General features: G+C 34.7%; 1 protein-coding gene and 1 long non-coding RNA gene across 2 annotated transcripts; one reads left to right on the top strand and one right to left on the bottom strand.

Moving 5' to 3' along the window:
* Positions 1-283: 283 nt before the first annotated feature.
* On the top strand, positions 284-12,844 carry LOC121738953. Its single transcript, XR_006037370.1, has 3 exons — positions 284-422; positions 4,246-4,249; positions 12,833-12,844. It is a non-coding gene; the product is annotated as an uncharacterized LOC121738953 (long non-coding RNA).
* On the bottom strand, positions 7,882-9,483 carry LOC121738950 (UDP-sugar transporter UST74c). The gene has a single exon (XM_042131235.1). It carries the CDS (start codon positions 9,027-9,029, stop codon positions 8,037-8,039), a length of 993 nt encoding a protein of 330 aa, XP_041987169.1. The 5' UTR covers positions 9,030-9,483; the 3' UTR covers positions 7,882-8,036.
* Positions 12,845-14,021: the final 1,177 nt, after the last annotated feature.

Below are 14,021 nucleotides of genomic sequence, written 5' to 3'. Positions count from 1 at the left end.
ATTCTGAATTAACCAAGCAGGCGATTTTTATCCCAAAATAACACGATTGAAGTAGCAGGCAATAGGTAATGTTTGATAAGTCGGTATTTTTCGAAAACCCCACTTTTCCGGAATCTGTTCTTCAAAAATAGTAAAGAATTCGAAAAGGTGTATTAGACAAAAAATGTAGGTAGCATCTTTTATTATGTAGATTGTAGAACACACTTTTTGTCTACGACGCACCGTTTTAAAAATATGAGCAAAAAACTCAAAACTGGGAACTTTGAACCCCTCCCCCCACTCCGGCTCCACCTCTAGGAGCGGAGACTTTTAGTATGTTTACCTTCTGGTCATCCTGAACACATTTCTGAAGAAATTGCTTAGGTTGCAGCTCACGCACTCTACACCTTCATTTTGACTATTCTTTGGGCGGACTAAAAATAGTAACACAATGTAAGTGAACACTTTTAATTATAAATATTATTATATAACTACATTCTTAATAGGTATTCACAAAGAATTAAATACATTCGCAACTTATAATAAATCGAATATTATTGCAAATTTTATACAGCATAACCTCTCGTGCGAGTTGCGACGTAATATGGCATCTCTTTAATTATAATGACATTTTACTTTATACATAAATTAGTATTGAACTAGTTTTGAAGGTCAGCCAGCTAAAAACTTCATAGAACCGAATTTTGGAAATACATTTTATATAAACAAAACACCTCTTTTGTTCAGCGACATTTAAAGTTATGGTACTTGTACTACCGTACTTAGCCCCAATTTCACCAACGACTGTTAAAGTTAACGCCGGAATTAGTATGACGTTACCTCTTTCGATTTTCATATGAATGAAAGAGAAGACATTACATTTAACAAGCTGTTAACACTAACAGACGTTGGTGAAATTGGGGCTTAATCTATGTATTCTGTGGTTATGGGCAAAAGCTGGGGCTGCCAACTCAAACTCAAAATTTTTTATTCAGTATAAATTTTTTCAAATATTCTCTGAACGTCGGGGCTACACATCTGCCTACCACCAGTTCGGGAACTAACTCTCGAAAGGACCAACCCGGGAGAATTGTAGGGGGTGGGGGTGGTGGGGGGGGGGGGGGGGGGATATGTACTAGATTGATATACGTTGTTTTAGATTTATTTATGAAAGCCAGCGATAAAAGCTATGGAATAGCTTAAAAATATTATAATAATTCTGTTTTAGGGTTCTGTAATCAACAAAACTTGGTTGACTACTGCACCCTAAAACGGAACATTAACCAGCAGATTTTTTGGATATTTGTAAGTTAATAGTTATTTAAATTTAAGAGTAACATTGTCCTACAAATAGAACATCCATATTTTAGGACCATCAAATCAAAGTATGAAATCCTTTCTATCTCTGTTAGCTACCACTTTCAAGATTTTTCGCAAATAAAAAGTTGTTTGTCTTATCAAAATGAAGCTACTCACAAAAAATTTGCTTGTTAGTAATAAAATAAAATTATTCTAGATTTCCTTCGAACAGATAATATTTAGTATCATCAGTCTTCATCTTACAATTTTTCATTAAGTCAATATAATATTATGCAATCATTATTAGTTTTCGAAAAACCGGAGAAATTATCGCTCTCCGGGTGGACGGGAGGTTAAGCATTATTACCGGAGTCTCCCGGGCAATCCGGGAGGGTTGGGAACCCTAGCAAAAGCCCACGAGCTCTTGGTTAGCCCATATAAAAGCCCATTATTAGTACATATTTCTTCAAAAAACAACTAAGTTCTTCCTTTCAGGATTAATTTGCCTCGACCTTTATGCCAACAACATAACAACAATAACTCTAAACGTGATGTATTTGGTTGTTTTCCAGTTCATTTTCTTTGAACAAAGCTATTCAGTTTCACGAGGTTTGGGTTAGGTACTTATTATCTGGCTTCTGTAACATTATACACGTTATCGCGTATGAATAATGTACTGAAGTTATATAAAACTTAGTTATTAGAGTTTAGACTTTACAGTTTATTAAAACTATAATTTCTCACAATTGGTACATGTTTTGAAATATCTTTATTGTAGGCTGTAATTTACAGGATTTTTAATGTAGGTATGTAGTTCAAAACAATGCATTAAAATGATTTTTATTATATAAAAGCACAATGTGATTTTTGTGTTAAAATGCGTAAAGTTCTTAGAGCAATAAAGTTATTTTCAGAAAGTAGAGATAAACAGAGTAATTTTTTTATTATTAATTTTATATTAAGAGGAGTCCACACCGCCGTTTTTCCATACAAACGTTGTCCCCTGTTTCCTCCTTGGATAATGCCGGTAGAGTTATGATTTTTTTCCTAAATATCAATGGCCACTATTAAATTGAATTCTTTGACTATTAGCATGTCCCTATGTTTTCTTTTTTTTCATAATTTTATTATTAAAAAAGATAAGAACGTTCAAAAACCAAAAAAATGGCCAGATTTTCCTCTGTGTTCAAACACCCAGAAAACAAAACTGGCTAGAATATACAAAAAAAAAAAAAAAACATAGGAACACAGCTCAATCCTTGCTTTAATTCTTAATGAAAAAAGTACTTAAATCGGTTAAGTTTTGGAGAAGGAATCAGCGGACAACGAATCGAAGATTTTCTGTTCTTTTATTAGAACTTTTGTCGTGTTGTCTCTATCGCGCTCTGCGGTGGGAGATTTGAGATTGGTGAGGCAGCAATACATTTTCAAATACCTATTTTCAATTTCTCTCGCCCCTGGTGTATCCTCTTAATAAATAATTTCTAACAGACCGTACATAAGGCTGCGTTTCCACTGAAGCGGAGCTTAGCGGTGCCCGAATTGACCAATCGTGCTATTCCAGCGGAATGACAGCGAAGATTTCGAGCATGGTGATTGGTCAATTCGCCAACGCTAAGCTCCGCTCCGCTTCAGTGGAAACGCAGCCTTAAGCATCAATAGACAATATATAGAAATTGTGAGTAAAGTCACAGAATATATGTATACAAGGTGTAACAAAAATAAGTGATAATACTTTAGGGTGTGTATGTGTTCCTTGTAGAGAGTTCACTGTGAAAGTAGCAGCACTGAGAGATGAATTTTTTTTTCACTTTTGTGTGACGCTCGGGCCGAGCATCACGAGCTTCCCCATACAAAAGTAAAAAAAAAATTTGGTCTTTCAGCGCTGCTACTTTCACAGTGAACTCTCTACAAGGAACCCTAAAGTATTATCACTTATTTTTGTTATACACTGTATATTAGTGGGTAAAGTGCTATAAGCTGGGCAGGAACTATTGCCGACTACATTTTCGTAGCGTTATAAAAAAAGATTATGCACAAGAAAATTAACTGACTACACTAAAGACACTTTCTTGAAAACCTTAAGAGGATACACCAGGGGCTAGAGAAATGAAAAAAAGCACGTGTAATATCTATAGCTGTCTCCCTTGCCTTAAGTCTTTACCGCAGAACGCGATAGAGACAATTGCAGAAAATCCAGAAAATCAACGATTCGTTGTCCCCTGAGTCCTTCTCCAATACTTAACCGATTTAAGTACTTTTTTCATTAAAGATTAAAAAAAGGCTTGAGCTGTGTTATTCGTTGTCCCCTGAGTCCTTCTCCAATACTTAACCGATTTAAGTACTTTTTTCATTAAAGATTAAAAAAAGGCTTGAGCTGTGTTCCTATGTTTTGCTTTTTTTGTATAATCTAGCCAAATCTGTTTTCTGGACGTTTGAGCACAGCGGAAAATCTGGCCATTTTTTTGGGTTTTTGAACGTTCATATCTTATTTAATAATTAAATTATGAAAAAAAAGAAAACATAGGGACATCGTATTAGTGGTCGTAGATATTCAGGAAAAAAATTATAACTCTACTAGCATTATCCAGGGAGGAAACAACGTTTGTATGGAAAAAGGGCGGTGTGGACTCCTCTTAACGCACACATAACTCGGAAAGGGATCGGCACCGTATCGCCTCGAGCCGTTCAACATTATTTGTATGAAACTCTACTGTACTGTAACGCTCACTAAGCGAAACCGTAACGTAATTGCCTTGCCTCGGAACAGGCTCCGAACCGAGATGCGACGCGTGGTTAACTAGCAGTCCCCCCGCTTACGGCTCGTCGGCCACCCGCCTACGGCTCTCTGTACTGAAGCTTACGTTTCTTCGTCCAGCCTTGCGCCTTTCCCCTTCCCCGAGCCGTAAGCGAGGCGTCGCCTAGCCGTAGCTGAGTTGACGTACAGGTACTACTGATATGCTTTAGTTACGTGAATCATACGTTAGGTTGACGCCTGGTTGACGGCGAGGCGAAAGGCGATACGGTGACGATCCCTTTCCGAGTTGATATGTGTACTGTGACACATTAAAACGAACCTGTGGACGGCGTTTATGGTTTGACTTTTTTGTAGAAAATATTTTTTCTGTACCAATAGTTTTGAAAGATTTGGTTCGGGTGGACCAATCTCAGTTCGTTAATGCTTTTACAGTTACGTATTACGCGACTAGGATTAGCTCACGTATTATAAAATATATTAGTTATTATTAAAGTAAATAGTCTTTCTGTCAGTACCTTAGCCGTAAGGGCTCCCACACCAAAATGCCAGGCCACAACACTACGCTGCGGCGTCGTATCGCTAAAACAATATCGCACATAAATGAGATGCGATGTCGCAACGCAAAAATTTCTTATTATATAATAAGTATATAATATTATAAATAGCATAGCACTCTTTACATGGGAAATATTCACGATGCGTTCTGTGGCGTCGTAGATTTATTTATACGATGCGACGCCGCAACGCAGTGTTGTGGCCTGGCCCAAACTGAGAATGCACATCGCATCGCAAATATCTGCGACAAAGCTCATACTAAATTAAAAAAATATATCCACAGCCGAACATATAACCTCCTCGTTTTTTAGAAGTCGGTTAAAAATAGCATTGCGATGCGAATTCGCAGTTATGTGTTGGAGCCCTAACTCGCAAGCTCAACTAAATAAAATCATGGACAGACTTCAGTGAAACCAATTTTTTATGTGTGAGTCCAACTGTGCTGTTCTAGTTGAACAAGCACATACAAAAGATAACGAGAAGTAGCGTAGTTTGATGCATGTGTGTTTAAATATTTTTATAAAGGCCGTGCGATGTTTTGACTCGTGTTATTTTATTCAATCTGAACTTGCAATTTGTTTAATGTTGTAGGTAAGTATGACAATTTCAGGACATAAAGAAAAATGATTAAAATTTAGAACTCATTTCTTAAGAAAATATAAGAGCTTCAAATGTAACAAACACTATTTATAGCTTATTTAAAAGCTTTACTGCCGCACTCAAGAGACATTTAATTATGATTAACCTCAAATTAAAGAAGAGTTTGACAGAATTTAATGTAAGGGGCTTATGTCAAAAATTTTATTTAACTACATCTAAGTAATTAAAGTTCCACTTTGAGTATGGCTGTTAGTCATTTTTGTTTATTTTTTAAAATAAAAGCAAATCTTATCCCAAAACCAGCAAATATCACACCAATATGAAATTATAGGACATTGATGTAATAATTGCATGAACTAGAATCACATATAAAATTAAATGGCAGACAACAATATATCTCGAACATTACCATACAGATATTAATTTTAAAAAGTATTTAAATACTTTACTAGCGTTCTATTCAACCTACAATTTTTTATCAAAATAGTAGTAAGTAATCATTATCACAATTTCAACACATACCTACTATACACATTTTTTTAGCTCAATTAAAAATCGATTTACATTTTAGACATTTTTTTACATTTACAGTATAATTGATTGTATTGCCTACATGGTAAAAAAAGAACAAGGGGCATTTTTGTATGGAACCCGTACCCAAGCTGTAGCACATCCAGACATAATTTTATATCAAATGAAAGGGCTTAAAAGGCTGTACATTTACTTGTATGACATAAAATCTCTAAACAATGGGAGAAAATGTTAACGTAGGTAGAAGGTTACAAAAAAAACACCCTGTATTATTGCACCACTCGCTAGTATTGCTTATTATATAAAACAATTTCTCCAAGATAGCAATATACGGTAAAATCCAGAAAAGGTTAGTTTAAAAACTTATTTTTTAAGTTCTGATGTATCATTTCTTAAAAATATGAAACAATAATATTATACTAAAATACAACACTTTCCTCAAGTTTGCCATATATAATTACTTTCCAGAAATTATTCTTTACCAGCAACATTATAAAGTGATGCAATAATATAGGGTGTTTTTTTGTGATTTTTTCTTAACTTCTACCCTCATCAACTTTTTCTCACATGGTTTAGAGACTTTTCGTCATACAATAAAATGTTCAAATTTTCAAGCCCTTTTATTTGGTTATATGTCTCAAAGGGCTACATTAGTGGATACAATATGCCCCTCCTTTACAAATTGTAACTTCACTAGAAGTTGATCAACAAACACTAATAATTACATTACTACAATACATCAAAATTGTATTAAAAAGACTCATATATTTTTATAGAGGTAAGTATTAAAGGAATATAATAAACTTAATGATAAACTAAAAATATTTTAGCCAAATAAAACTATACTTAACAATGATTAATAGTCAAAAATCCTTGATTTGATCTTTTGTCCTATCATTTAATTGGTATTGCTTGTATATTATAATCTAGAAGACTATCATAATCAGTATATCAACAATAAAATAGAAGGATCAATTTGGCAAGATTATAAACTGAAAGACTGACACAAAATATCAAAAGCTCAGATTACCTGCTTTGTTTCACCATTGAAAAAACATAATTACTTATCATTTTTAAATTCAAAGAAAATAATATAAAGGTAATTATTGTTGCCTTTACACTTACAACTATCACTTAGTAAACAAACTGTTTATACCATATTTTGTGACATTAATAATATGAATATAGTTTCAAATTAGATTAAATAATTCTTTGATTCTTCTATATTTAGGACTTTCGTCATTATTCTACCCTCAGAACAGTTCTACCAGAGAATCTAATTCCAAAGCAGCTTGATGAATATTATAATTTGTTATATGTGGTATAAATATTAATACCACATTTTTACTACAATTTGTGAGAGATTAACACATATTGTGACAAGAAAATTTTATGTAATTCATAAGATGATAATAAGCTGACTTGTCAATTGACATTTACTGTCATAATAAAATGAATAAAATATGAGAACACCTACAAATAATACAAACTAAGGAAGAGTAACTGTGTCAAAAAATTTGTTCCACGAGTCTACGAAATGAGATCATGCATAAAGTAATGCATGTATTCGTTAATTCATCAAGCCCCATATGGTCACCGGTGACCGAGACACAATAGAAAATCTATTGTGTCTCGTTTTTCCACGATTGACAGGTTAAGTACACAATTTTGTGTATTTATATTAGTAACAATGACTTGATTTCAATAATTTGAGTATTAGTGTTATAAAAAAGGAACGAAATTCAATACGGTTGAAGTATGGTACTTACATTTCCTCAGTTTTTATTCTTTGTAGGAGAACACTTAATCTGAATTCTGCATAATATTATAATTACATAGATTCCCTGATAGTACTAACTTTTTTGAGCTACTTAGGTTTCAATCAATAACATTTAATTAACTAAATATTCTATTAATCTTTTCAAAACATATACTTACTCTTCAACTTCATCTTAATACTGCAAATAAATGCTACAACGATTCATATTACTATAATGAATGACAAAAGATATAAATTACGTATACGAATTATAAACTTATATGAAAATAGTAATATTAAACTTCAAGTGTTTTATATTATAATATTATTTTAAATAAACTATTAATGCAACATTTTTGCTCATTTGAAATATGGATTATAGAATATTATACCCTTAAACTATTAATATAATAATATTATGTCTATGTCTAATGGCTAATACAATACACAATTACACATAGTTATAAAAGCAGATAATTCAATAAAAATTATCTTTGGGTGATAAGGTTTTGTGTAGTAAAAACACTGAGACAGATGTTATATAAACATAGAATACTACACAGTATCTACTTTACTGTTTGCTTGATTTAGGAGCATATATTGGTTTGGTTTCCTTTTAAATGTAACATACGTATAAATTAAGCTAGCAAACACACTAATGTTCAATCCAACAAAATTGAGCCACGAAAATATGTAGTCTCCCCCAATGATCATACCCAAATATGTAACTAAAATATTCTTGAGACATCCTATAATAGTTGTAGTTAAGGCACTATTAAATTGTGTACATAACATTACACTGTAGGAGAGTATGAAGCCCATTACACATGACATCAAGAACAATGTTACAAAAAGCATGTCGGACCAGTGGGCATAGGCCGCAGAATTTTCCAGATCACCAGTACACCAGGCAACTACTGTTGCTGGTAATATCATAAATAGTGCATTGTAGAACATCAGACCATACTTGCCGAGCTCCTTGGAATCTAATTTCTTTTTCATGTAGACACCATTGGCAGCAGTGAATCCATCATTGAGGAGCACTAGTGTGTATCCAGGCCAGGAAAATGTCACATCATCTGCAGCCGCTAGTAAGGCACCAGCTACCATTGCCATTACACTGGTTTGCACAGACCACGATGCTTTTACTCCGAGAACTAATCTCTCAAGAATCATTGTCATCAGGATACTAAATCTTCTCAAAGCAGTGAACATGGGCAAACTTAACTCCTTAGTTCCACCAAGCCCAGTAGCCATGTTTCCCAAATAAATTAATGGTAGTGGCCAAATCCGACGCGCGACACCACTGTCTAAATGGGGGAACTGGACTAATTTTACGGACCGGCCAAACCATAGAACTGTTATTGTCGCTAACATTTGTCCAAGACCCAGCACTTGATACGAGGGGAAGGCATATGAGGTGAGCACATATTTATTTACAACTGTTATCATAAACGAAGCCAAAGCATAAAACGCGGCACTCAATATCTTCTTCAGTAATAATGCTTTATCTGCATCAGCTTGATCTTGTGCACTATGGCCCGACATTATGTTAACTTAATGGTAGCTACAATGTTTTAACTATTTACCATAAAAACATTTTCCACTGCACGCATCACGTTTCTTCGTCGACGATGAGTTCAAAACTGTCGCAGAGGGTCGTATTCATCACGATCACGAACCAATTATAATCATGGTCACTGGTTATCAAATATTATAATAATTAAATATTAGCTAGCGGACCTTGTGATAGCGAAATAACATTTGTCTTCAAAAATTAAATAATGACCTGAGATCACTGCCAACGTTGTATTATCACCTCCAATGACAGTTTATTTTTCTCACAGGTTTGAAAACTTGTTTAATATAATTATTTTGGTATGAGAGACCACCGAGTTAATTATTAAACATCTCCTGCATTTTTATCACAGAATTTTTATACATTTACTGTAAAAATCAACGACCTTATTCGGCAGAAATACGACAGAAATAATTTGTTGTGAGCTTGCCAGTTCCCAAAATACGGTACCGTATTTTATTTGCCAGATTTTTGGAATGATTTGTCAGCTGTCAGTCTGTCACTGTCAATCATTATTCATTACCATTTTCTTTTTTGGCTTTTGGCACTGACACTGGGGGTGTACTTTGCCACATGCAAGGGTATTAATAATAATAATAATAATCATTTATTTCAAGTATCCCAGACTCATATACGTACAAGATCAAAAAAAAACACAAACAAAAGTCACATAAGCATACTTACATAATATTTAAATAATAATTATTTTGGTCTGTATTCTGCATGCATGCGACAGCAGTGACTGATATACGGGTTATCAGGGCGTTCACAGAGCGCGGCCAGCATGCCGTTGGAGCCCCCCCGCATGCGCCGCATCAGTGACGACGTTCGCTTGCGCATTGTGGCAAAGAAACAGTCCACTCGTGCGCACGCGAACATCGCCGAAGCGCTCCACCCTTTTTTCTTAGATTGATTTGAAAGGGATGACACTACGATGCTGCCACTTTTTAACCGATTCATTGCGCGGATGACACGGGATCCGTGTTATACATGTTTTTAACGTGTGGCGTATGGCACGTGAGCCGTGTCATTCAAAAAACGCTTGTATCTCCCTCAAATTACACATAAGAAGGTTCTACTCTGAACAAAATCATCTTAATTTTCCAGGTAGAACAAGCCTGTAGGCTTCGCCTCTGAATATTTTGTGAATTGAAAAAAAGTAGGGGCCGACAACCTTTTTTAAAAGATGCATTCATTGCGGATTACACGGCAGCCGCGTCTTATGGTTTTTAACGTGTGGCGTATGACACGTGAGCCGTGTCATTTAGAAAGCGATTGTATCTCCCTCAAATTACACTTTAGAAGGTTCTACTCCGAACAAAACCGTCTTAATTTTCCACGTAAAACAAGCTTATAGGCTTCGTTTCTGAATATTCTGTGAATTGAAAAAAGTAGGGGTTGTCTTCTTTTTTAGCAGTAAACTTTTAACAAATTAAGAAGTCATATTGGGAGCCCATATTATTTTATTTTACACTTTCAAGTTCAAGTTCTCGCAATTTTTTTTCAAACAATGATGTAGAAAAAATACTTGAGTTGACATCAAAGTATTACTAATCCACTAACGATATTTGTTTAATCTAAGTTGTTTTTTTTTTCGAAAATATCTCTAACTAGCTGTTTCCGCAAACTTCCTTATCCATAGGAATAAAACGTTTCCCTGCGGTTATAGCCCGTCAAAAAAGTCACAGCATTAATAGAATCGCCAATTTAGTACCTGGATGACCGAGCTTTGCTCGGTATAGCAAACACTCATTGACTTCGTGTTACTTAATAACGCCATCTGCTGGTCGTTAAAACAATTAGTTGCCCACATAATAGTATTATTATTCGCCAATAGATGTCAGGAAGAGTCATATTTTTCAGTTTATCGATTATCGATAAAACACGAATAAAAAGACATTTTCTGAGAATGATTCCTAGCTAGATCGATTTATCGCCCCCGAAACCCCCTATATACTAAATTTCAAATAATTATGATGTAGTTATATTGTGTGTTTAATTTACGACATTACAAGAAACAATCTAATCTATGTAAAGTACCTACCTATTATAATCTTTGTATATGTCATAGTCTGTCTCTGTCAAGAAAGTGAAGAAATTAAAAAGTTTGCCACTTTCAAACAATCAATCGTAGTGACGTCCCTTTCAAATCAATCTAAGAAATAATCGTTCAAGTGCGAGACGGACTTGCGCACGAAGGGTTCCGTACCGTTATAGAGCAAAAATCAGCCAAAATTGTGTTTTTGTATGGGAGCCCTCCTTAAATTTTTATTTTATTTAAATATTATTAAATAACACATATTATAATTATGGCCTTTGTGAAAATTTCAAGTGCCTACTTGTTGTCATCATTGTTACCGAGCAAAAAATGTTTGAAAAATTATGTTTGTTGTATCGGAGCCCCCCTTAAATATTTAATTTATTTTGTTTTTAGTATTTGTTGTTATAGCGGCAACAGATATACATAGTCTGTGAAAATTTCAACTCTCTAGCTATTACCGTTCTTGAGTTACATCTTGGAGACAGACGGACAGACGGACAGAAATCGAAGTCTCAGTAATAGGGTTCCGTTTTTACCCTTTGGGTACGGAAGCCTGAAAAGAAATGACACTACGATGTTGCCACTTTTTAACTTCTTCACTTTCTTGACGGACTATATAAAAATGCAATAACTCGATTAAACTGATGTGGCTATTTTTAGTCTTTAAATATTCCTGGAAGTCCAGGGAAGGTTTATAAGTGACACGAAGTTCACTGAGACATCAGCTAGTCACTAGTGCTACCTATTATTATGAATTTATAACACCTGTTATTTAAGTACCCTCTCCCTGAGAGCTGCAAAGCTACTTTGATGACCAGTGAGAGCTGAGAGAAGCTCCTTCCTTTTTTATTACTACTTATTTAAGAAAATACAAAAAATAATTAAGTGAAAAACAGGGTTTTGTTATTTTAATAAAATATGATCATCCAAATAATATTTTACAATGCAACCGGAAACAGAATCATCGCCACTTTCTAGGTCCATGTAGTTACAGCAGTGGTGTCACAGTGAAGAGGCACTTTCATCTTCAATAATCGGTTCTTCAATATTGAATTTAGGATATCCTTATAAAGGGTTAATTCCCACTCCTTGTATTTATTTTGCAGTGTTTCAAAAAATTTATTTAAAACACTACGTATTAATTATCTGCTCTGTGGTCACAGTTTCTTCCATTTTTGTTTACATAATATTACTTGTATCTCTAGCTTCACCAAAATAGACCTTTTGCTGGTAGAAATATGGGTACAATTTGTTTGTCTATTATATAAGTATTGTTTTCATTTGGGAATAAAAATGCGTTCAAGATTTTGATTTTGTTCAATTCGATGAGTTCAGCTGTTCATCTGCGAAATATATTCGATATTTATTTTACCGATGATCGCGATTCGCGTGACAACTCGACAAGTCGAAAAGTTGCCAAAAAGTTGCCATTTGAGCTCGGTTGCCATTTGGTTGCCACGAAGGGTCAAATGTTGTCAAAATGGCAACCAAAGTTGACAAATGGCAACGCTGGATACAACAAAGGGACAAAAATGTCAAAAGAGTGTTGCTATTGCTTAAAAAAAGTTTCGCCTCCTAGACATTCTTGCCTAGTATATAAAGTACTATAAAAGTAGTCTTGTACCTATAAGCTTTATTACTGGAACCCAATTATCGTGTTTATAAAATTTATCGAAAATCGATAAAATATTACATCGAGAAAACTTAGTTTTTATGTATGGAATTGGCTAGTTCATATATTTTTTTATTTCCCAATAGTTCCCATCATCAGACGCCACTTTTGTGAACATTGTACCAACTCGGAACCGGATCAATCGGAGCAAATACCCCATACAACAAAAGAAAAATTGTGAAAATCGTTTCACAAAAGGCGTTGAACTCACATAAAAAGATATCCACAGCCGAACGTATAACCTCCTCCTTTTTGGAAGTCGGTTAAAAACTTAACAACGAACTTCTTTAAATTTATCTACGAACGTATAATTTACATCGGAAACCCAGATCTATTTAATATACTCATTTTTCGAACTTTGAAACCTACAAAAGGTTTGCAACATCTGAATAAAAAAACTACTCGAAATCAACTCAAAACAACGTAGCCTTCCGTTAACATCAATGGTTTGGGTTCAATTAAATAAATTAAGTTAATAAACGCGTAAAAAAACCAAGAAAAACAATAAACCTTTTTGAACGTGGCGGGTGACACGGTAGCCGTGTCATCTTCTTCTATGGCGTATGACACGGCTCACGTGTCACGAGAAAATTGTATGCCGCCACGACTGAAAGTATTCAAAAAGGTGCGCCGCAGTGAATCGGTTTCTTTACTTTCTTGACAGACTGTAGGTATATTATCATCATCGTTTAATGCCCGGGCCCGGCCCCGAGCCGCACCTGCGTATATTCGTTACCATTGGATGATCAGCGTGTCTCGTCCAATGGTATTGTAGGCTCATGCCACTCTGCAAAATAACAAATCATAAAGTCAAAGTGAAAGTAAAAAAAAATATTCAGAATAGGTTTTTTTTCAAACACTTTCCGAACGTAGATGCTACTGGGGCCTACCACCGGTTCGGGAACTAACCCGGCGAGAAGAACCGGCTAAGAAACTCGCACAGGGCCATCTTCTATCAAAAGGATGGAAAATTACAATGTCATTATTCTACTAATATTATAAAGTCGAAAGTATGTGAGTTTGTGAGTTTGTATGTTTGTTACTTCTTCGCGCTTAAACGGCTAGACCGATTTCGACAAAATTTTACAAGGAGGTAGTTGACATCCTGGATTAATACATAGGCTACATTTTTAACCGACTTTCAAAGTGGAGGAGATGTTATGTTCGTTTTCATGTGATTTTTTTGTTCAACGATTACTCCGATGTTTGAGAGCCGATTTCGACAAAATTTTACAAGCTGTTAACTGA

This window comes from Aricia agestis, chromosome Z (assembly GCF_905147365.1).
Source record: "Aricia agestis chromosome Z, ilAriAges1.1, whole genome shotgun sequence".
Classification (NCBI taxonomy): Eukaryota; Metazoa; Arthropoda; class Insecta; order Lepidoptera; family Lycaenidae; genus Aricia; species Aricia agestis.
This window is presented reverse-complemented; position numbering and strand designations above follow the sequence as displayed.